Genomic DNA, 25,002 nt, shown 5'->3' on the forward strand with positions numbered 1-25,002 from the left:
CATATATTGTATAAAGCAGTTACAGGGGGTTATTAGAATGAAGTAGACGTTTAGATAGATATTATATTCACAAATGTATTCATGGTCACCTTACTGTAGCTTCCAATCATGGCATCTTGCTTTGAGAGGTAAATAATTCAATGATTTTGCCTTTGTCCTTGGTTTCTCTGTCAAAATATGAACAAGAGCTAACTAAGTCCCCTGTAGGGTCTACTGAGAGCATTGTCTGCTGAAGTGATGTACATCCAAGCTCTTAGACTTGTCCAACAACTAAAAGATAATCAAATCACATTTTATTTGTCACATGCGCCGAATAAAACAGGTGATTTTCTTCCTTTAAATAACCAAACCAAAGTATTCTCTGATTAACTTAGACCATACAATAGATTATGTGAAATTGTATTGTCAAAATAATATGCTGCTCCTGCTTCTAGCTAGGAAGCAGGTATATATACACAACATTTAATATTTCAACAATATACATGGTGCTTGGTATTCCTTTGTTCAATAAAATATGACTAACACACATACACACACACACACACATACACAGAGTTTTGAAGGCGTGAAGGCGTGAAGGTGGCATGAAAGTCAGGGTTAATGGAGTGTACACCCCCCTATCAGGAGATGAGGCAGATCCTCCTGTCTCCTTTCATCCATCTTGTTTAGAGCAAAAGGGAGAGAGGAGGAAAAGAGGAAAGGGAGAGAAGATGAGAATAACCCAAGCATGATCGATCTGCTCCATGAATAATTGAAGAGGGATGTGTTTTGGAGAGTTCTGTTCTCAGCCCAGCCAAGCCCAGCTCTCCTACAATGATTTCTCTTTCTACTCCTGCTTGTGACACAGGGCAGCAGTTTCCTGCAGTGCACCTCTCGCATAGTAAATCTGATGTACATCCGGGACAGTGTAAACACTGATGACTCGAAAAAGGCTCTCAGTGGGAGAGGGGTAGAGAGGAGTCGGTTATCTAATAGAACTTTGCGCTGGCTGCTCCTGACGCTGCAAACGACGATACTCCTATATTCCCTTTCTGGGCTCAGGAACATTTAGGGCGACAGGAGGAAGGAATAACCAGAGCAGGGCTTTGAATCATATGCCTAACCTATCGACCCAGCTGAGCACACCTCCTCTCCTCTGTGAATGCACTCACTTGCAGCATGGACTCCGCAGGGGAAAGAGAGGAAGGGTGGATGGAAGACCAGTGGGAGAAATGGTAGGGCAACACAACATCTCTCTTTCCTATCCTAGGTCCTTACCACACTGGCAGAAACCTAGTAGAGAGCTGGGTGATCTTGTGTGTGTATGTAACTGCTGAAAATCTGTCGCTCCCTATGCTTCGCTCAGTGTTGCAGCATAGGACAGAGATGCCCTTGAAGTAGAGTGGATGCATAGGAGAGAGGCAAGATGCATAGAAGAGAGAGAAGACAGCGAGAGAGTGGAGGTTGCACTGTAGGTAGATGTAGTAGCTTTTATCATATAAGACACATGTAATTTAACTCTTGGGAGAATAAGAATACGGAATATGATGATATCACCAGGATGCTGGTATGTTGAAAGCGCAGACTTGCTGACTCTGTGTTTGTTGTTGTACGGTGTTGGATGTAAAGGTGACCCATTAGATGGGACTGTCCTTACGATGCACACCAAATGTAAGCAGCAAAGGTTGATGAATGAACGGTATGCCTGATTTGGAATTAAGATGTAAATTAGCAGGAGAGAGAGGCAGGCTGATGTGGCTGTATTAATGAATCAATCATGTGTCTAATGCTTAAGATGGAGAAGCCATAAGTGGGATAATTTAATCAGCAAATGAAGGAAGATTCACAGCCATATACAGTATGATGTCAGTAATTGGGTAATTCAATAAATCACCCTAAGCAGATTCACTGATCCTCTGACTGTGTTATGGTTTATTATAAATCTTACAGGCTTAGGGGTTTTGCTTGATTTCGTGTTCGATTAAATTTTCCATTTCGAGGTTGGTTCTGTTTGGGCGTGGCTGGCCCTGATTGGAATTATCCCCATTGGTCAGGATGTGTTCAAATCAGAATAATATGCTGCTCCTGCTTCTAGCACAATATTTACACAACATTTAATATTTAAACAATATGCATTGTGCTTGGTACGCCTTCTGTGTTCAATAGAATATGACTAACAAACACACACAGTTTTGTAGGTGGCATGAAGGTCAGGGTTAATGGAGTGTACACCTTACCGTGAAATGCTTGCTACAAGCCCTTAACCAACAATGCAGTTCAAGAAATAAGCATTTTGCTACACCCACAATAACATCTGCTAAACATGTGTCTGTGACAAATACAATTTGATTTGATTTGAATACAGTTAAGAAAATATTTACTAAATAAACTAAAGAGAAAAAAGGTATTAAAACAATAATACAAAAGTAGCAAGAAAATTACATAGCAATAACGAGGATATATACAGTACCGAGTACAATGTGCGGGGGTACAGGTTAGTCAAGGTAATTTGTAAAGTGACTATAAACAGCGAGTGGCAGCATTGTAAAAACAAAAAGGTGGGAGGGGGAGTCAATGTAAATAATCCGGGGTGGCCATTTTATTAATTGTTCAGCAGTCTTATTGCTTGGGGGTAGAAGCTGTTAAAGAGCCATTTGGTCCTAGACTTGGCGCTCTGGTACTGCTTGCGGTGTGATAGCAGAGAGAACAGTCTATGACCTGGGTGACTGGAGTCTTTGACAATTTTTGGAGCCTTCCTCTGACACACCTAGTATATAGGTCCTGGATGTCAGGAAGCTTTGCCCCAGTGATGTACTGGGCTGTACGCACTACCCTCTGCAGCACCTTATGGTCAGATGCCGATCAGTTACCATACCAGGCGATGATGCAACCGGTCTGGATGCTCTCGATGGTGCAGTTGTAGAACTTTTAGAAGATCTGGGGACCCATGACAAGTCTCCTGGGGGGGGGAAAAGGTGTTGTCGTGCCCTCTTCACAACTGTCTTGGTGTGTTTGGGCCATGATAGTTTGTTGGTGATGTGGACACTAAGGAACTTGAAACTGCCGACAAGATCCACTTCAACCCCGTCAATGTTAATGGGGGACTGTTCGGCCCTCCTTTTCCTATAGTCCATAATCAGATCCTTTGTCTTAATCACATTGAGAGAGTTTGTTGTCCTGCCACCACACAGCCAGTCTCTGACCTCCTCCCTATAGGCTGTCTCATCACTGTCGGTGATCAGACATACCACTGTTGTGTCATCAGCAAACTTAATGATGGTGCTGGAGTCGTGCTTGGCCACGCAGTCGTGGTTGAACAGGGAGTATAGAAGAGAATAAACCACGCACAACTGTGAGGCCCCAGTGTTGAGGATCAGCTTGGCAGATGTGTTGTTGGCTGCACTTACCACCTGGGGGCGGCCCGTCAGAAAGTCCGGGATCCAGTTGCAGAGGGAGATGTTTAGTCCCAGTGTCTATAGTGTTGAACGCTATAGTGTTGAACGCTGATCTGTAGTCAATGAACAGCATTCTCACATAGGTGTTCCATTTGTCCAGGTGGGAAATGGCAGTGTGGACTGTAATTGAGATTGCGTCATCTGTGAATCTGTTAGGGCGGTATGCGAATTGGAGTGGGTCTAGGGTTTCTGGCATGATGGTGTTGATGTGAGCCATGACCAGCCTTTCAAAGCAATTCATGGCTACCGACATGACTGTTACGGGTCGGTAGTCATTTAGGCAGGTTACCTCCGCTTTCTTGGGCACAAGGACTATGGTGGCCTTTTTGAAACATGTAGGTATTACAGAATCGGTCAGAGAGAGGATGAAAATGTCAGTCAAGACACTTGCCAGTTGGTCCACGCATGCTTTGATTTGAGTACACATCCTGGTAATCCGTCTGGCCCGTGACCTGTTTAAAGGTCTTGCTCATCTACGGAGAGTGTTATCACACGTTCATCTGGAACAGCTGGTGCTCTTATGCATGTTTCAGTGTTGCTTGCCTCAATGCGAGCATAAAAGGTATTTAGCTCGTCTGTCACTGGGCAGCTTGCGGCTGGGTTTCCCTTCGTAGTCTGTAACATTTTTCAAACCCTGCCACAGGGTTACTCAAAGCCAGTGGCATGTCATTAGTAAAGATTGAAAAAAGTAATGGGCCTAGACAGCTGCCCTGGGGAATGTCTGATTCTACCTGGATTATGTTGGAGAGGCGTTCATTAAAGAACAACCTCTGTACTCTGTTAGACATGTAACTCTTTATCCATAATATAGCAGGGGGTGTAAAACCATAGCACAAACATTTTTCCAGCAGCAGACGATGTCAAAGCCGCATTGAAGTCTAACAAAACAGCTCCCACAATCGTTTTATCATCAATATCTCTCATCCAATCATCAGTCATTTGTTTAAGTGGTATTCATGTTGAACGCTCTTCCCTATAAGCGTGCTGAGAGTCTGTTGTCAATTTGTTTACTGTAAAATAGATTTGTATCTGGTCAAACTATTTATTTTCCAAAAGTTTACTAAGGGTTGGTAACAGGCTGATTGGTTGGCTATTTGAGCCAGTAAAGGGGGTTTTACCATTCTTGGGTAGTAGAATGACTTTTGCTTCCCTCCAGGCCTGAGGGCACACACTGTCTTGTAGGCTTAGATTGAAGGTGGAGGGGCAATATCCTCCGTAATTTTCCATCCAAGCTGTCAAACCCAGGGGGCTTGTCAATAATCACATATAATTACATAAACACACACACAGGATAGATTATACATTGGTTACTAACATGATGCAATGAAAGTCCCTAGTGGACTAACCCGATATGACGGCTTGTTACACAATGAAAGGGGGGGGAGAAAGAGCGGGAGGAGAAGAGACAAAGGAATTATCGTGCATACAGTTGAATAATACGCTCATCATATATATGGATATTTAGCACCCTGACAACCGCTCAGTCAGATTTATAAATGCCACACATATTTATGCGTGTATGTCTTTGTTGTCTCGCTCTCTTGAAAACACTAGATCCATCTATGTGGAGTAATTCGACAGAAAATCTCTGGTTGTGTAAGTCTCTGGTTGTCCACCAGAGGTCACCATGTCCTTTGCAGTTGTAGTAGGTTGGTCTCAGAGTGTCAGAACAGTTCTTCCCGAGGTTTACTGATGGGGGGTCACCTTGGGGTCATGATAGGGGCTGCACCAAATGATTGATGTAATATAATAATTTATTATGATTATGTTGTATTAATAGAAGGGGAAGGGCTATAAGACCCCTACCCCACTACATTTATAGGGTCCTTAGCAATATATATATATATATATATATATATATATGTATTATAAGGTTTAATATTGTTCACAGTTCTTTTCTAGTCTCTGCTTCTTATAAGAAACAGTCTGAGAGATGTGTGAGTTATTGCAGTCAAAACAGGGTGTCTGTGAGAAAGCGCCTCAAGGCTAAAAGAGATTAATAGACATAGAACCCTGCAGGGAGTGAAAAAGATAAGAGACTAGTCAGACATACCACTATAAAGCAACTTGGGCAGTGGAAAATTACTGCTGAGCCTTTAGAAAACACTGGAACTATTGTCACTTCTGCGAGTTTGTATAACGGTATATGCATGGGATTGGTCTGATGAGTAGAAGGTGTTGACGTAGACAGTTACATCACTAGGGGTTGACTGCAAGCAAAAAGGAACACGAACCTACACAAACATTTGGTGAGCTTGTCGGGAGTGAGTGTCCACCCTGGTTGGAGGAGATTCTACACCATGGTACCAGAGCTCCGAATTAAACAAGCTAAGCAGACACATGTCTGCAAATCTAAGTCTGTAATTAATTGACATTCACTGGTGTGGTTTCCCTCTAACAAGTAAGTGGCAGCTCACTCACTCTAAAATATATACATACACTTTGAATATGACAGTCAAATTCTAGATGGGAGAAATTACATAACGGCTATTGGTGAAATGCATGATTTCAATATATGATGAATGAAATGAATGATTGATCATTTTAATTTCGTGTGGTAATGCAGCTACCATTACTGAATACTAGTTATTTTATTTTTTGAGAGGTGATTCAGTAATAATCATCTATTTTATTTTGAGTGGTAATGTGGAGACCAATACTGAATACTAGTTATTTTGGTTTTGGAGAGGTGGTTCAGTAATATTCATCTCTTCTCTTTTATTTTTGGTGGTAATGCAGGTGACCATTACTGAATGCTAGTTATTTTATTTTGGAGAGGTGGTACAGCGACCATTGCTGAGTACTAGTTAGTTTTGCAGAGGTGATTCAGCAAGAATAATCTATTTTTACTTTGGGTAGTAATGCAGCGACCATTACTGAATACTAGTTATTTTTTAGGTAATTTAGCGACAATTACCCAGGCCACCTTGACCAATATATAGGAGGGTGGTTTAATATTTTATTTTTGTAGAAGTAATTCTGTGTGACATTTACCCAGTGAATAAGTTGAGTTCTTTATGAATTGTTGTAATTCTGTGTGAAATTTACCCAGTGACTGAGTTGAGTTGTTTATGAAAAGTGCATATGTTTCATGTGTTTGTTTGTCTGTGGATTATGGCAGGGTTTATTGGGTAATGCCCCAATGGTGGAATAAAAAGTTAGGAGTAGGACAGAAGTTATTTGAATAAAAGGTTGAACATATTTGTTAGTGACACTTTCCTACCATGGGACATTATAGGAAATGTACAACCCTTAGTATACCAGTAAAATTATTACAAGGAAGTTCTGTAGAGATTATCATAGAAAATTACTTTGTGATTCTATCACCAGGGGGCACTGGTGTATGACATTTACTGTTACTCTACACCTTCAAGATATAATATTAGGAATTGAAGTCTATCATGCGGTTGTCTCTGAGGCCCGTGCGTGAAATATATTTGAGTTTAGTAGAACCATTTACTATTGCCTGGACTAAGTGAGTGTAAAATTAGGATTACAGTATCACCCACTGAAAGGAGATAGAAAATAATGTATATAGGCATATGTCTACATATTACACTCACCCTATAGAAATTGGGAAACACATTACATGCAGACTATCTAAATTAAAAGCCGTAGCACCATGACACAGTCAAACCAGAATGTCACGCCTGTCGAATATATGCAAAATAAGTTTCCCGCTATGGAATTTACATTCACTTTTAAGAAATGGCATGTTTGGACAGAGATGGCAGGAGAAAATGGATATCCAATGGAAGGTTCATTCAACAAGACTAGTTTGGATTTAGTCAAGGAGATAATTCAGACAAGAAAATAGGACAAGGAGAAGGGGATGAAGAAAAGTACCCTTGTATCAGAAACTGTGATAGGAATGATGATGCTGGAAGGACAGCTCTTCATGAACAAGGTGACCTACTGTGACCAAACTTAAGCCACAGCCCTGCCGCCGTATGAGAATCAACCCAGAGGTCCCCCGGGTGACTATACATAGATCTACCCTCTAATACCACTGACAGAAGAAAATGGAGAAGCAACCACAATTATCCTCAAGGGGATTTTGATGAAGGAGGTGGATGACACAACAGCAGCAACAAGCAGCATGAGAACAATAGAATTGGATGAAAAAAGGAGGCACAGTTCCTGGAGGGAGTTTCCCTCGGCACTCCAACTCACTCCACAAAAAGGAACAGACTGGAAGACCCTAGACATATGGCCGCCTGTAGAAAACAAACTAACTACTAAAGAAGTAAAAGAAAAGTAGAAATTGTTACCAGCTATGGGTGACCTATTCAGAGACCAGAGAGAAAGGGAAGAAAGAGAGAGCGAAGGAAAATAATAAGTTGTATACATTACGAAAAGAGAAGAGAAAATTGATCGAAGATCTGCAGGTACAAATTGCTAATAAGATTAAGGAGACAATGGACAAAGATGATGTGGACGAAAGTAAGAAGCTGAAAGAGGAGGTCAGACAAGCCACGGATATGGTAAAGACAATACCAGAGGGAGATAGAATAGTGTGAAAGGAGGACTAGACACTGCACTGAAGAAGGCCCAGCTTGCACAGATCGAGAAAGAAAGTGGTGATTTTACTCACAATATGATGGCTGCTCAAGTTGTTTCTACTGGCTCACCACAACCACAGTCTGCAGCTCCCCCAGAGTCACATCAGTCACACCTGTGAACCCGGTGCCTGAAGGGTATGTGCTTTTCACCACTCAGCATTATGGTGACCCACAAACATGGACTGGAAGAGGAGGTGGCCCCGCCAGAGCCCTTCATGACTGGAACAACACTCAATGCTGGACCTGTGGGCAGTTGGGGCATGTGAGTTCGCAGTGTGGGGGAAATGAAAGAGGAAGAGGTTACAACAGCGACAGAGGAAACGTTGGGCCTGGCAGAGGAAGAGGAAACTATAATAATGTACATCCTGGAGTGTACAACCTACCATGGCAACAATATGCTCCTCAACCACAGTACCACTCGCCTGGAGCTGAAAATGCTCCCCAGGGGCCACCTACAGTGCCTTGCGAAAGTATTCGGCCCCCTTGAACTTTGCGACCTTTTGCCACATTTCAGGCTTCAAACATAAAGACATAAAACTGTATTTTTTTGTGAAGAATCAACAACAAGTGGGACACAATCATGAAGTGGAACGACATTTATTGGATATTTCAAACTTTTTTAACAAATCAAAAACGGAAAAAATGGGAGTGCAAAATTATTCAGCCCCCTTAAGTTAATACTTTGTAGCGCCACCTTTTGCTGCGATTACAGCTGTAAGTCGCTTGGGGTATGTCTCTATCAGTTTTGCACATCGAGAGACTGACATTTTTTCCCATTCCTCCTTGCAAAACAGCTCGAGCTCAGTGAGGTTGGATGGAGAGCATTTGTGTACAGCAGTTTTCAGTTCTTTCCACAGATTCTCAATTGGATTCAGGTCTGGACTTTGACTTGGCCATTCTAACACCTGGATATGTTTATTTTTGAACCATTCCATTGTAGATTTTGCTTTATGTTTTGGATCATTGTCTTTTTGGAAGACAAATCTCCGTCCCAGTCTCAGGTCTTTTGCAGACTCCATCAGGTTTTCTTCCAGAATGGTCCTGTATTTTGCTCCATCCATCTTCCCATCAATTTTAACCATCTTCCCTGTCCCTGCTGAAGAAAAGCAGGCCCAAACCATGATGCTGCCACCACCATGTTTGACAGTGGGGATGGTGTGTTCAGGGTGATGAGCTGTGTTGCTTTTACGCCAAACATAACGTTTTGCATTATTGCCAAAAAGTTCAATTTTTGTTTCATCTGACCAGATCACCTTCTTCCACATGTTTGGTGTGTCTCCCAGGTGGCTTGTGGCAAACTTTAAACAACACTTTTTATGGATATCTTTAAGAAATGGCTTTCTTCTTGCCACTCTTCCATAAAGGCCAGATTTGTGCAATATACGACTGATTGTTGTCCTATGGACAGAGTCTCCCACCTCAGCTGTAGATCTCTGCAGTTCATCCAGAGTGATCATGGGCCTCTTGGCTGCATCTCTGATCAGTCTTCTCCTTGTATGAGCTGAAAGTTTAGAGGGACGGCCAGGTCTTGGTAGATTTGCAGTGGTCTGATACTCCTTCCATTTCAATATTATCGCTTGCACAGTGCTCCTTGTTAAAAGCTTGGCAAATCTTTTTGTATCCAAATCCGGCTTTAAAGTTCTTCACAACAGTATCTCGGACCTGCCTGGTGTGTTCCTTGTTCTTCATGATGCTCTCTGCGCTTTTAACGGACCTCTGAGACTATCACAGTGCAGGTGCATTTATACGGAGACTTGATTACACACAGGTGGTTTGTATTTATCATCATTAGTCATTTAGGTCAACATTGGATCATTCAGAGATCCTCACTGAACTTCTGGAGAGAGTTTGCTGCACTGAAAGTAAAGGGGCTGAATAATTTTGCACACCCAATTTTTCAGTTTTTGATTCGTTAAAAAAGTTTGAAATATCCAATAAATGTCGTTCCACTTCATGATTGTGTCCCACTTGTTGTTGATTCTTCACAAAAAAATACAGTTTTATATCTTTATGTTTGAAGCCTGAAATGTGGCAAAAGGTCGCAAAGTTCAAGGGGGCCGAATACTTTCGCAAGGCACTGTATGCCCTATGGACAAGGAGGACAAGTTAATGACACAGGACAGCCATGGCCAATGGGAAATCAGAACACCAACAGTTCTTATTTCCCTCTGAGTCAACAATGAAGGCGCCCGACTCCCCTGCTCCAGTGTTCCCAGTATGAATTCAATGATGAAAGAGAAGAACCAATGGTTACTCTTAATGTTAATGGACATCACCTACCATTTCTAATAGACACTGGAGCTCACTGTTCCTGTTTAGGCAAACCTGTACAATTTGTTCGGGTTTCCCTGAGCAAATCATCAGTAACAATAACAGGGGCATCGGGACAGCCCAGGAATGTGTATCGGACAAAGACTTGTTTGATGAACCTTTGCTTGACTCTGACATGGTGCTGCTCGTTGATGGTTCTGCTTATATAGATCAAAGCACAGGGAAGAAACATATAGGATTTGCTGTAGTTGATGTGGAAGGTGATATTGAGGTTATACAGCCCCTACCAGAACATTTATCAGAGCAACAGGCAGATTTATTAGCTCTGAAAACAGCTTGTGAAATGGAGGAAAGGAAGACCCTTACTGTCTACTCAGACTCAGCATATGCTATTGGGGTTTGTCTGTCCTGGTGTGGGGTTTGGAGAGCAAGAGGGTTTACTAATACCACAGCCATACCTATTAAAAACAGACCTTAGTTTAAATCAACTGTTCAACATATGCGAAAACCTAACAAATTGGCTGTTGTTAAGGTTGAGACACATACAGGTAGGAGTGATTATGCTAGTATCGGTAACAGCATAGCTAATGAGGCGGACAAATTGGCTGCTTCCCGTTGCCACACACATGCATTCTATTTTTAGTTGTTTGTGTCATCTGAAGCTGCTGATCTTGAGAAACAGCAGCAGGCTGATATTCTCAATCACCAAGTGTGAGGGTGTGATCTCTGTCCTAGGTCTGGCTTATGGCTACATCTTTTGTCTGGCATGCCCTGTTTACCGTCAACCATGATTTCTACTGTTTGCCGATTGGCTCATGGAGTGAGCCATTCGTCAAGGGGGGATATGGTGGAGGAGAAGATTTATATGGTGGAGGAGAAGATTTCGGCCCAATGGTTTTGCCCAAATTTGAATCAGCACTGTAACTACCCATCCCGGATCCGGGAGCGTTGTCATCAACTACAGTAATTAGCAACTATTGTTAATTACCTTAACAAAAGGTATTGGATGTACACCTCACGAGATGTTAACAAGACGACCCATGAACACACTAGGTGTTCGAGACCTATGACTGACTGACAGATAGACATAACTGAGACACAGTGTGATCATATAGAGAACATGAAAGAACTAACCTCTATTGTCAGTTTTTTCCACTCTCGCACTAGGAAAGCAACATAACCAAACCCAGGTGAGGATCCAGATGCTTTGACCATCTGCGTATGAGACTGAGTGGAACTTCAAGTCCGTAAAAGAAAATGGAACCAGCCAAGATGGATGGGACCCTTCCAGGTGACCATGGCAACACCAACTGCAATCCGGGTAGGGGAGAGGTCCGGCTGGCATCATCTCTCCCACTGCAACCACCTCCCAGAGTGGAAGCCATGGATGAGCGACTGGAGGGAGGGAGAGCAGGGCCCCGAGAACATCTGAAGAAGGAAGAAGGTCCAAGCCAAAGAACAGAAGCAGAGGGCCCAGACCAAAAGGCTGGAAAGAAAGATGAAAAAGAAGGCTCTAGCCAACGAGCAGAAGAAGGAGACATCATTTCACACTCACACTCAGGTTCTATAACTGGGAAACATAGACTACACTGGGTCTGGTGGTTTGTTTTCCCCATCATCCTTCCCATGGGTCTCCTTACTGGCGTAGCCACAGGACCCCCTGAGGGATCTGAGGAAAACAACAAATGGATACAAACGGTGAAAATATTTTGGGATATCAGAATAACAGGCCAGGAACCCAGACTTTAGTATTTAGAAAGCCTACATCAACCACTGAGTTGTCAGTTTGAGCCTATGAGAAGGACATAGTTTGAATGTGTTTTTTTAATACTTTATGCAGAGAGGCAATGAGAAACAACCTGATCGGCGAAGGGAGACCAAAGGACTGTTCTTTGGGAGTAGAACTGAGAGGTTAGCCAGGTATCATGGGACACATGTATGTTGGGGTGGTCACAAGAAGGGAGCAAACATACTTAATGTGGTAGAAAGAAGCAGGCAGATCCCTCTATGGCCTACAACTCACCTCAGGTTTCACGGTAAGAACTATCCACTCTGTACGGTGTAATTATCCCAGCACCCACCTGTGTATAGAAATGTTAGGAAATGGAAGTTTGAGCATCAATCCCATACTGACCTCCCTAAGCTCGATGTCAACCCTTGCCCTGTGTCTTTGTAATGATGAGAAGGAAGATATGGGAGATACTAGAGCTTGTCATGTATATATGGGTCAACTGAGAGAAGAGTATAGTGATAGGAGAAACTATGCTAAAAGTGGATTTTAGTGTGTTAGACTTACAGCAACAGGTGACAGGTGTAAACCTTTCCAGGGTAGAGGAAGGCATGGGAGCACCTTTTGGATAGATGTGGGTATGCAGTGACAAGGGGTAATTTACCTCCTGGATGGGGGGGGGGTGTTGTTATTTGGGGAGAACAGGAATGTACATGTTAAGAATTCCGGTCACTGATCTTTTCAATGAGACAGGTAAAACCAACTCTGGGGAACTGAAGCGCGCCAAACGACTCATCCCAGACAATCAGGAAGCCTATGGTTATGTCCTACACCCGTGTGAGATTTTTGGTACGTCAGCCATACCCTCCTGGGGTGTCCTAGGAAAGTGGGTAAACAATTTAACCTACTCTTTACAGGCCCATATGAATTTAACGATCCGAGGATTTAGCCAACTCTCATTAGATGTCCAAAATCTGAAAGCAGTCTTCAGCTGCCATAAATTGGCTTTAGAGAGGACACTGTAACGTACTAGGTATTGTTGAACCTAATAATTGTGTTATGTTCCTCCCTGATTCCTCTGAGAATACCACTACGATAATTGATAAGATTGCTGATCTTAGTGAAACTCTCAAAATCAGAAAAATCTGTTTTTGACAAAAATTGGTGACTGGTTTAATGCTAAATTTGGAAATGTATTGGAGAAAGTTAGGTTGACTTTGTTTTCAGTGTTTACTCCTACACTTGTAGGAGGTTTGGTGATTTTGGTTACTGTTTATATTTGTAAGAAAATGACTAACTGCTCTTGAACATGCTGGAGTGATGGTGTTGGTGGAAACTGATACAAATCATACTGAAGGTGAGACTGGTGTATTTCTGGTTTCTCTTAATCCCATTGTCTATCCAACTCATGTGGTTCTTCACAGGACTCAGGAGGAATGGGAGTATAGACAGACTCACCCCACCCTAACAGCATTCCAGGAACCTCAGGAGTTGTTTCTCCCTTTACAGGCCATCCCTGTGATCAAATGGATCCAGGGGATTTGCCAAATCTGTTTGATTTCAGAGGAGAATATTATGATTGAAGGTGTGAGACTAATTAGTCAAAGGGGAGAATGATGGGGGGTCACCTTGGTGCCATGATAGGGGCTGCACCAAATGACTGATGTATTATAATAATTGATTATGATTATGTTGTATTAATAGAAGGGGAAGGGCTTTAATACCCCTCCCCCACTACATTTATACGGTCCTGGACTACAGATTAGCAATATATGTGCATTATAAGGTTTAATATTGTTCCACAGTTCTTTTCTAGTCTCTGCTTCTTATAAGAAACAGTCTGAGAGATGTGTGAGTTATTGCAGTGTATGTGAGAAAGATCCTCAAGGCTAAAAGATATTAATAGACACAGAACCCTGCAGGGGAGTGAAAGAGATAAGAGACTAGTCAGACATAAAGCAACTTGGGGAGTGGAAAATTACTGCTGAGCCCTTAGAAAACACTGGAACTATTGTCTCTTCTGCAAGTTTGTATAACTGTATATGCATGGGATTGGTCTGATGAGTAGAAGGTGTTGACGTAGGCAGTTACATCACTAGGGGTTGACTGAAAGCATATTAAAGCAACTTGGACCCTTTCCTATTTTGCAGAACTTACTCAGAAACATGCGTGCTATGTTCCCATTGTCAACTTTTGTCTGCAATTGCATTAATAAAGGTTCTTGATTGATATACTTAAAGATATTGTCTTAATGCTGATTTCACCAATAAGCAAATGATTGACAAGGAACAAGGAACCTACCCCAACAATACCACGCGGTGTTCAGCGGGCCTTATCCTTCACACAGTTTGTTTAGACTAGATACCATAGAGGTATCTATAGGGGTGAAAGGAAATTGTTCTTTGTCTCTTGTCTTCGGTCAAGTTTCCTAGGCTAACAGTGCATAAACAACTGCAGACTGAATGTTCCTGTGTAGTCTTTTTCTTCTTCGAGAGAGTTGCTAACCATTTCGTACCATTTCGTACCTTTTAGTTCACGCTGTCGGTCACGCTGGTCTTTAGTTTAAAACCATTTCCCATCTGTGTAGCCACCGCTTCATGCTGTCTGGTCTAGTAGAGTCTAACCATTTCAACGTGTGGATGTTTTCGGGTCTAATATGTTAATTCTTCAGCAAGTTCTTTTAAGCACTCTCCTTGGAGGGCGGTTCCATCCTGTTGTCACAATGTCTGTGCTCACGTGGGCATGGTTACTGACTTGGCAAAAGTATTTTGATGTTACGGTATTATCTAATTTAGAAGGATAAAATCACATTTCATCTTCTCACAAACAGTTTCATATTTAATTATATAAGTTCCACAACATTTAGATGTACACTACTGTTCAAAAGTTCGGGATCACCTAGAAATGTCCTTGTTTTTGAAAGAAAAGCATATTTTTTGTCCATTGAAAAAAACATCAAATTTATCAGAAATACAGTGTTGCAAAGAAAGAAGGCAGTTGCAAAGAGAAAGCCATATCTCAGACTGACCAGGAAAAAAATACATTAAGATGGGCAAAAGAGAACAAACACTGGACAGAGGAACACTGCCTAGAAGGCCAGCATCCCAGAATCGCCTCTTCACTGTTGACTTGAGACTGGTGTTTTGAGGGTACTATTTAATGAAGCTGCCAGTTCAGGACTTGTTAGGCGTTGGTTTTTCAAACTAGACACTCTAATGTACTTTTCCTCTTGCTCAGTTGTGCACTGGGGCCTCCCACTCTTTCTATTCTGGTTAGGCCAGTTTGAGCTGTTCTGTGACGGGAGTAGTACACAGCGTTGTACGAGATTTTCTTGGCATTGTCTTGCGTGGAATAGCCTTCATTTCTCAGAACAAGAATAGACTGATGAAAAGTCTTTGTTTCTGGTCTTTTTGAGCCTGTAATCGAACCCACAAATGCTGATGCTCCAGATACAGAACTAGTCTGAAGGACAGTTTTATTGCTTCTTTAATCAGAACAACAGTTTTCAGCTGTGCTAACATAATTGCAAAATGGTTTTCTAATGATCAATTAGCCTTTTAAAATTATAAACTTGAATTAGCTAACATAACGTGCCATTGGAACACAGGAGTGATGGTTGTTGATAATGGGCCTCTGTACGTCTATGTAGATATTCTATAACAAATCATCCATTTCCAGCTACAATAGTCATTTACAACATGAACAATGTCTACACTGCATTTCTGATCAATTTTATATTATGTTAATGGACGAAAAATGGCTTTTCTTTCAAAAACAAGGACATTTCTAAGTCACCCCAAACTTTTGAACGGTAGTGTAAATCTGATAACTGGGACATATACATTTGTGGAGTTACCATTATTTGGTTATACCATCCTTAATGATATCATAAACAACAACTTATTTTACGTGATTATTGTCTCGAGCCCCACGAACCATTTACCACATTATTTACGTTAGCAATGTCCAACCTTTTTATGTTACAGTATTGCAAAGTATCTCTTTGTGGTAACAAAGGGATTTTTAACTTCCATTTCTGCAGAGTGGGAGAGAAAGATGTTAAGTCGTAAAACTCTGGTGGAAGAGAGAGAGAGAGGGGAGGGGGGGCCTGATCTGGAGCCTATGATCCTCACCCAAGAGGGACAGTAGGGTAGGCGCTTGTTGGTGGAATGTCATGCCTAAAGTTTGCTAACCTTGCCAATGAAAAGCTGAGTTGGCCTTTTTGTCCAACATTATTTTTAAGGTGCTCCAAAGCGTTTTTACTATAATTCTTTATATAATTTCTTTGTTTCATAGTATAGTTTTGTTTTATTCAGTTTAGTCACATGACTTCTCAATTTGCAGTATGTTTGCCAATCGGTTGTGCAGCCAGACCTTTTTGCCATTTATTTAGCCTCATCCCGCTCAACCATACAATTTTTCAATTCCTCATCAATCCACGAGGATTTAACAGTTTGTGTAGTCTTTTTCTAATGGGTGCATGCTTATTAGTAACTGGAAGAAGCAATTTCATAAATGTGTCAAGTGCAGTGTCTGGTTGCTTCTCATTACACACCACATACAAACAAATATTCTTTACATCATCAACTTAGGAATCATTGCAAAACGTATTGTATGACCTCTCATACACTATATTAGAACTAGCCTTTGGAACTTTCATTTTTCTAGATATGGCTACTGCATTGTGATCACTACATCCAATTGGTTTTGGATACTGCTTTAAAACAGATTTTTGCAGCATTAGTAAAGATGTGATCAGTACATGTGCATGACTTTATTCCTGTGCTGTTTTTAAATACCCTGATATGTTGACTGCTAACCTGAACCAGGATGCAGGCTCTGGTTACCGTTTTAAGCTTTTTCTTGAGTGGCAACACATACATTATCAAGCATTTCACACATATTATCCAGATATTGACTGTTAGCACTTGGGCAGATGAACCTGTAGCCAACAGTATCTCACATGAGATCCTCTCTAAGCTTTACAGGAATATGGTTCTGAATATAGACTGCAACAATCAATCAAATGTATTTATAAAACCTTCTTACATCAGCTGATGTCACAAAGTGCTGTACAGAAACTCAGCCTAATACCCCAAACAGCAAGCAATGCAGGTGTAGAATGCAGGTGTACGGTGTATAGGAAAAACTCCCTAGAAAAGCCAGAACCCAGGAAGAAACCTGGAGAGGAACCAGGCTCTGAGGGGTGGCCAATCCTCTTGTAACGGGTTTCTTCTTCCTCCTCTGAGGAGGAGTAGTAGGAAGGATCGGAGGACCAAAATGCAGCGTGGTATGTATCCATAATGTGATTTAATGGAAAATGAATACAAAATACAAAAGAACAAGAGAATCAAAATGAAAACCGAAACAGATCCGAATGGTGCAAACACTGAAACGGAAAAATAATCACCCACAACTCAAAGGTGAAAGCAGGTTACCTAAGTATGGTTCTCAATCAGGGACAACGATTGACAGCTGCCTCTGATTGAGAACCATACCAGGCCAAACACAGAAATCGCAAATTATAGAAAAAATAACATAGACTGCCCACCCCAACTCACGCCCTGACCATACTAAAACAAAGACAAAACAAAGGAACTAAGTTCAGAACGTGACACCTCTTCTGGCTGTGCCAGGTGGAGATTATAACAAAACATGGCCAAGATATTCAAATGTTCATAGATGATCAGCAGGGTCAAATAATAATAATCCCAGTGGTTGTAGAGGGTGCAACAAGTCAGAACAAAATCAAATCAAATCACATTTTATTTGTCACATGTGTAGACCTTGCAATGAAATGCTTACTTAAAAGCCCCAACCAACAATGCAGTTTCAAAAAAATAATAAGAATAAGAATAAGAAATTAAAGTAACAAATAATTAAAGAGCAGCAGTAAAATAACAGTAGCGAGGCTATATACAGGAGGTAACTTTACAGAGTCAAAGTGTGGGGGCACCGGTTAGTCGAGGTAATTCAGGTAATATGTGAGGGGGGGCAATGCAAATAGTCTGGATAGCCATTTGATTAGATGTTCAGGAGTCTAATGGCTTGGGGGTAGACGCTGTTTAGAAGCCTCTGGGTCCTAGACTTGGCGCTCCATTACTGCTTGAAATGCGGTAGCAGAGAGAACAGTGTATAACTAGGGTGGCTGGAGTCTGACAATTTATAGGGCCTTCCTGACACCGCCTGGTATAGAGGTCCTGGATGGCATGAAGCTTGGGCCAAGTGATGTACTGGGCTGCACGCTCTACCCTCTGTAGTACCTTGTGGTCGGAGGCCGAGCAGTTGCCATACTGGGCAGTGACGCAACCAGTCAGGATGCTCTCCATGGTGCAGCTGTAGAACATTTTGATGATCTGAAGACCCATGCCACATATGTTCTGTCTCCTGAGGGGGAATAGGTTTTGTCCTACCTTCTTCACGACTGTCTTGGCGTGCTTGGACCATGTTTGTTGGTGATGTGGACACCAAAGAACTTGAAGCTCTCAACCTGCTCCACTACAGCCCCATCAATGAGAATTGGGGCATGCTAGGTCGTCCTTTTCCTGTAGTCCACAATCATCTCCTTTGTCTTGATCACATTGAGGGAGAGGTTGCTGTCCTGGCACCACACTACCAGGTCTCTGACCTCCTCCCTATAGGCAGTCTCGTCGTTGTCGGTGATCAGGCCTACGACTGTTGTGTCATTGGCAAACTTAATGATGGTGTTGGAGTCGTGCCTGGCCATGCAGTCATGAGTGAACAGAGAGTACAGGAGAGGACTGAGCACACAACCCTGAGGGGCCTCTGTGTTGAGGATCAGCATGCCGGATGTGTTGTTACCTACCCTTACCACCTGGGGGTGGCCCATCAAGAAGTCCAGGATCCAGTTGCAGAGGGAGATGTTTAGTCCCAGGGTTCTGGGATAATGGTGTTGATGTGAGCCATGAACAGCCTTTCAAAGCACTTCATGGATAAAGACATGAGTGTTACAGGTTGGTAGATGTTTAGGCAGGTGACCTTAGTGTTGTTGGGCACAGGGACTATGGTGGTCTGCTTGAAACATGTTATGACAGGCAGAGGTTGAAAATGTCAGTGAAGACAGTTGCCAGTTGGTCAGCACATGCTCGGAGTACACGTCTTGGTAATCCGTCTGGGCCTTAGGCCTTGTGAATGTTGACCTGTTTAAAGGTCTTGCTCACATCGGCTGTGAAGAGTGTGATCACACAATCGTCCGGAACAGCTGATGCTCTCATGCATGATTCAGTGTTACTTTCCTCAAAGCGAGCATAGAGGTTATTTAGCTTGTCTGTTACGCTCGTGTCACTGGGTAGGTCTAGGTTGCTTCCCTTTGCAGGCATTGCCACATCTGACGAGTGTTGGAGCCGGTGTAGTTCGATACAATCTTAGTCCTGTATTGGCGCTTTGCCTGATTGATGGTTCGTAGGAGGGCATATCGGGATTTCTTATAAGCATCCGGGTTTGAGTCCTGCTCCTTGAAAGCGGCAGCTCTACCCTTTAGCTCAGTGGGGATGTTGCCTGTAATCCATAGGATCTGGTTGGGGTATGTACGTACAGTCACTGTGGGGACGACGTCATCGATGCACTTATTAATGAAGCCAGTGACTGATGTGGTGTACGCCTCAATACTATCGGAAGAATCCTGGAACTTATTCCAGTCTGTGCTAGCAAAACAGCTACAAAAAATACAGATGAACACTCTCTAGGTAGATAGTGTGGTCTACAGCTTGTCATGAGATACTCTACCTCAAGCGAGCAAAACCTTGAGACTTCCTTCGATATCGTGCACCAGCTGTTGATTACAAATATACATAGACTGTCACCCGTTGTCTTACCAGAGGCTGCTGTTCTGTACTGCCGAGTTTACATAAACAGTGGATGTCGAAAGTTTACATACACCTTAGCCAAATACATTTAAACTCAGTTTAAATGGGAAGACCCGTTTGCCACCAACTTCCTGACTGATGTCTTGAGATGTTGCTTCAATATATCTACATAATTGTCCTTCCTCATGAAGCCATCTATTTTGTGAAGTGCACCAGTCCCTCCTGCAGCAAAGCACCCACACAACATGATGCTGCCACCCCCATGCTTCATGGCTGGGATGGTGTTCTTTGGCTTGCAAGCCTCCCCCTTTTTCCTCCAAACATAACAATGGTCATTATGGCCAAACAGTTCTATTTTTGTTTCATCAGACCAGAGGACATTTCTCCAAAAAGTATGATCTTTGTCCCATGTGCAGTTGCAAACCGTAGTCAGGCTTTTTTATGGCGGTTTTGGAGCAGTGGCTTCTTCCTTGCTGAGCGGCCTTTGAGGTTATGTCGATATAGAACTCGTTTTACTGTGGATATAGACACTTTTGTACCTGTTTCCTCCAGAATCTTCCCAAGGTCCATTGCTGTTGTTCTGGGATTGATTTGCACTTTTTGCACCTAAGTACGTTCATCTCCAGGAGACAGAATGAGTCTCCTTCCTGAGAGCTATGACGCCTGCGTGGACCCATAGTGTTTATGCTTGCGTACTATTGTTTGTACAGATGAACATGGTAACTTCAGGCGTTTGGAAATTGCTCCCAAAGATGAACCAGACTTGTGGAGGTCTAGAATTTATTTTCTGAGGTCTTGGCTGTTTTCTTTTGATTTTCCCATGATGTCAAGCAAAGAGGCACTGAGTTTGAAGGTAGGCCTTGAAATACATCCTCAGGTACACTTCCAATTGACTCAAATTATGTCAATTAGCCTATCAGAAGCTCCTAAAGCCATGACATAATTTTCTGGAATTTTCCAAGCTATTTAGAGTCACAGTCAACTTAGTTTATGTAAACTTCTGACCCACTGTAATTGTGATACAGTGAATTATAAGTGAAATAATCTGTCTGTAAACAATTGTGGAAAAATGTATTGTGTCATGCACAAAGTAGATGTCCTAACCAACTTTCCAAAACTATAGTTTGTTAACAAGACATTTGTGGAGTGGGTTAAAAACAAGTTTTAATGACTCCAACCTAAGTGTATGTAAACTTACGACTTCAAATGTATTTGGCTAAGGTGTATGTTGACTTCCGACTTCAACTGTATACACTAGGCGGTGTCAGAGGATGGCCCAAAAGATTAAGGACTCCAGTCCGCCAAGTCATAGACTGTTCCCTCTGCTACCGCACGGCAAGCGGTACCGAAGTCGAGTACCAAATTAATCAAATGGCCATCCTGATTATTCACAATGACACTTTAGTTTTACACTGCTGCTACTCGCTGTTTATAATCTACCCATAGTCACTTAACAAATTACCTCGACTATCCTGTACCCCCACACATTGACTCGCTACCAGTACCCCCTGTGTATAGCCTTGTTATTGTTATGTAGTTTTGTTGTGTTACTTAAATTTACTTTAATTAACTTTAGTTTTTTGGTAAATATTTTCTTAACTCCATTTCTTGAACTGCATTGTTGGTTAAGGGCTTATAAATATGCATTTCACTGTATTCGGTGCATGTGGCAAATAACATGTGATTTGATTTTGATTTGACTTGTTTTCTTTCAGGGACTAAACAGGGCAATTGATGCTTTGGCAGGACAAATCCCTCTTTCCCGATTGGTGTGGAGGTAAGAATTCGTATCATTATCTGTTTATTTTTTTTGTTGAAATTCAGCTAGCTGTTTTTTGCTCCATTTAGGCTTGCTTGCTAGCTAGCCAAGAAATGTGTTGTGCAGGGTGCTGAGATCTAAGCAGGGCATGAGACTGCAGACCTGCAGATGGGGCTAACAAGCTAAGTTTGGGCCTAGCATCGCAGGGGGCTCTAAGCCTGGCAGGCTAGGATGCTGCGTACCCAATAAGGAGGGGGTCTGCGGTCCATGCAGGGCAGGATATATTAGACCTACTTGAGGGTCATGACATACTTGGCTTACTTGGAAGGCAGGGAACTCAAAACATGACCCTACTTGAAATGAAGGGAACTCTGACCCTACAAGGAAGGAAGGGAACTCTGACCTTACCGGGAAGGAGTGGAACTCTGACCCTACCCGGGAAGGAAGGGAACTGTAACCCTACCTGGAAGGATGGGAACTCTAAACCAACCATGGAGGCAGGATAAACTGGACCTACATGAGGGGCAGGACACTCAAAGCCTGGACACTTTACACCTGCCAGGTAGGCCATAAACTGTAACTCTAACCCTACCGGGAAGGAAGGTAAGGGGATCCCCTATGAAATGGACAAAATGAATGGCATATTATTGGCATTGGGCCAACCATATACACAATCGCAAATACCATTCAATTGGGCGGCAGTTGGTCAAAACCATATAGCAAATGGAACATGTCAGATGCTCAGTGTTTTAAAACCAAAAATCCAAAAGGGGGCGAGCGCTCTCCACTGTAGGATTTCATATGCGAAATGGTCTGAAAGTGAGGTCTCAAGTGTGAAATCTTAAAAATGTTTCAAAATGTTAAAACCTCGTAAAACGTGTGTTTTGGACCATTTTTTAAATAAATTTTTTAGTTAATTATACAGTGCCTTGCGAAAGTATTCGGCCCCCTTGAACATTGCAACCTTTTGCCACATTTCAGGCTTCAAACATAAAGATATAAAACTGTATTTTTTTGTGAAGAATCAACAACAAGTGGGACACAATCATGAAGTGGAACGACATTTATTGGATATTTCAAACTTTTTAAACAAATCAAAAACTGAAAAATTTAAGTTAAGTTAATACTTTGCAGCGCCACCTTTTGCTGCGATTACAGCTGTAAGTCGCTTGGGGTATGTCTCTATCAGTTTTGCACATTGAGAGACTGAAATTTTTTCCCATTCCTCCTTGCAAAACAGCTCGAGCTCAGTGAGGTTGGATGGAGAGCATTTGTGAACAGCAGTTTTCAATTCTTTCCACAGATTCTCGATTGGATTCAGGTCTGGACTTTGACTTGACCATTCTAACACCTGGATATGTGAGGAATGGAAGACAAATCTCCATCCCAGTCTCAGGTCTTTTGCAGACTCCATCAGGTTTTTTTCCAGAATGGTCCTGTATTTGGCTCCATCCATCTTCCCATCAATTTTAACCATCTTCCCTGTCCCTGCTGAAGAAAAGCAGGCCCAAACCATGATGCTGCCACCACCATGTTTGACAGTGGGGATGGTGAGTTCAGGGTGATGAGCTGTGTTGCTTTTACGCCAAACATAACGTTTTGCATTGTTGCCAAAAAGTTCCATTTTGGTTTCATCTGACCAGAGCACCTTCTTCCACATGTTTGGTGTGTCTCCCAGGTGGCTTGTGGCAAACTTTAAACAACACTTTTTATGGATATCTTTAAGAAATGGCTTTCTTCTTGCCACTCTTCCATAAAGGCCAGATTTGTGCAATATACGACTGATTGTTGTCCTATGGACAGAGTCTCCCACCTCAGCTGTAGATCTCTGCAGTTCATCCAGAGTGATCATGGGCCTCTTGGCTGCATCTCTGATCAGTCTTCTCCTTGTATGAGCTGAAAGTTTAGAGGGACGGCCAGGTCTTGGTAGATTTGCAGTGGTCTGATACTCCTTCCATTTCAATATTATCGCTTGCACAGTGCTCCTTGGGATGTTTAAAGCTTGGGAAATCTTTTTGTATCCAAATCCGGCTTTAAAGTTCTTCACAACAGTATCTCGGACCTGCCTGGTGTGTTCCTTGTTCTTCATGATGCTCTCTGCGCTTTTAACGGACCTCTGAGACTATCACAGTGCAGGTGCATTTATACGGAGACTTGATTACACACAGGTGGATTGTATTTATCATCATTAGTCATTTAGGTCAACATTATATCATTCAGAGATCCTCACTGAACTTCTGGAGAGAGTTTGCTGCACTGAAAGTAAAGGGGCTGAATAATTTTGCACGCCCAATTTTTCAGTTTTTGATTTGTTAAAAAAGTTTGAAATATCCAATAAATGTCTTTCCACTTCATGATTGTGTCCCACTTGTTGTTGATTCTTCACGTGTGAAGCCTGAAATGTGGCAAAAGGTCGCAAAGTTCAAGGGGGCCGAATACTTTCGCAAGGCACTGTACATATTTAGGAACTGCATGGACATAGATTTGTCTTATTTTATGCGAGTTTGTCATAAGGCCTATGTTTTGTCCATTTGCCATATATGATCAAAGGAAGTCAGGTTCTGAACCCAAAAGTCACAGAACTATGTCCAACTGGCATAGGAAATGTCCAAATGGCATATATAAGTTGTGGCAGACCAGGGGGTTGGGTCAAAACGTTTACACAGATTAGACACGGACAGATTAAGATTAGCTCAGTTTCAAAGGTGTTTATTAAGCTAATGGTTAAAAAGAAAAGAATAGGTCTCCCCCATGAGACCCTCTCTGGGATACCGTCTTCTGGGCTCCGGGTCTTGCCCTATCCTGTGGGGATCAAAAACTGAACTCCCTCCTGTTATGTCTGTAATCATCCCCAACTTTACGGGAGTCCTTTCTTCCCCCAGTCTCTCCCCTGTGCGCTGCCCTTTTGGCAGCTTTATGGGACTCATACAGCTGGTGAGAAATCCGCCCTTGATTACTCACCAACCCCAATCAACCCCAAATAGCCTTGGCTGGAGAGCCTGTCGAGACCTGGCAATGTCCAGCAGAGGGAGTCATTGCCTAGTGATGTATACTCTGTCTGTCACCAGGCCTTGATGAGTCTCCCCCTGGTGGCTGACCTGCTGTATGCCACAAAGTATTGAAAGTACTAAATCATGGTGTTATGTCCATTTGCCATATATGATCATAGGAAGTCAGGTTCCTAACACAAAAGTAACAGAACCATGTCCAAATGGCATGTGAAATGTCCAAAAGGCTTATATAAGTATTGAACGTACTAAATCAGGATGTTATGTCCATTTGCCATGTATGATCATCAGAAGTTGGCTTCCAAATCCAAAAGTCAGTGAACCATGAGCAAATGGCATATATCCTGCCCTACAAAAAGTGTTGGGGCACTGTAAAGTTGATGGAGAATAAAAGCACCTCCTCCCAGCTGCCC

General features: G+C 42.3%; 1 protein-coding gene across 2 annotated transcripts in view; it reads left to right on the forward strand.

The window, feature by feature from the left end:
* Positions 1-757: 757 nt before the first annotated feature.
* LOC112248953 (C-Jun-amino-terminal kinase-interacting protein 1) overlaps positions 758-25,002 on the forward strand; it is a 125,898-nt gene continuing 101,653 nt past the window's right edge. The window contains exons 1-2 of one of the 2 annotated variants that reach the window (XM_042320842.1): positions 758-1,214; positions 21,538-21,599. In XM_042320842.1, coding sequence (XP_042176776.1) covers positions 1,095-1,214; positions 21,538-21,599 — 182 coding nt within the window. In that variant the 5' untranslated portion in view covers positions 758-1,094. The remainder of the gene's footprint in view (positions 1,215-21,537; positions 21,600-25,002) is intronic. The other variant, XM_042320843.1, reaches the window with a different exon arrangement.

This window comes from Oncorhynchus tshawytscha, linkage group LG04, assembly GCF_018296145.1.
Source record: "Oncorhynchus tshawytscha isolate Ot180627B linkage group LG04, Otsh_v2.0, whole genome shotgun sequence".
Lineage (NCBI taxonomy): Eukaryota > Metazoa > Chordata > Actinopteri > Salmoniformes > Salmonidae > Oncorhynchus > Oncorhynchus tshawytscha.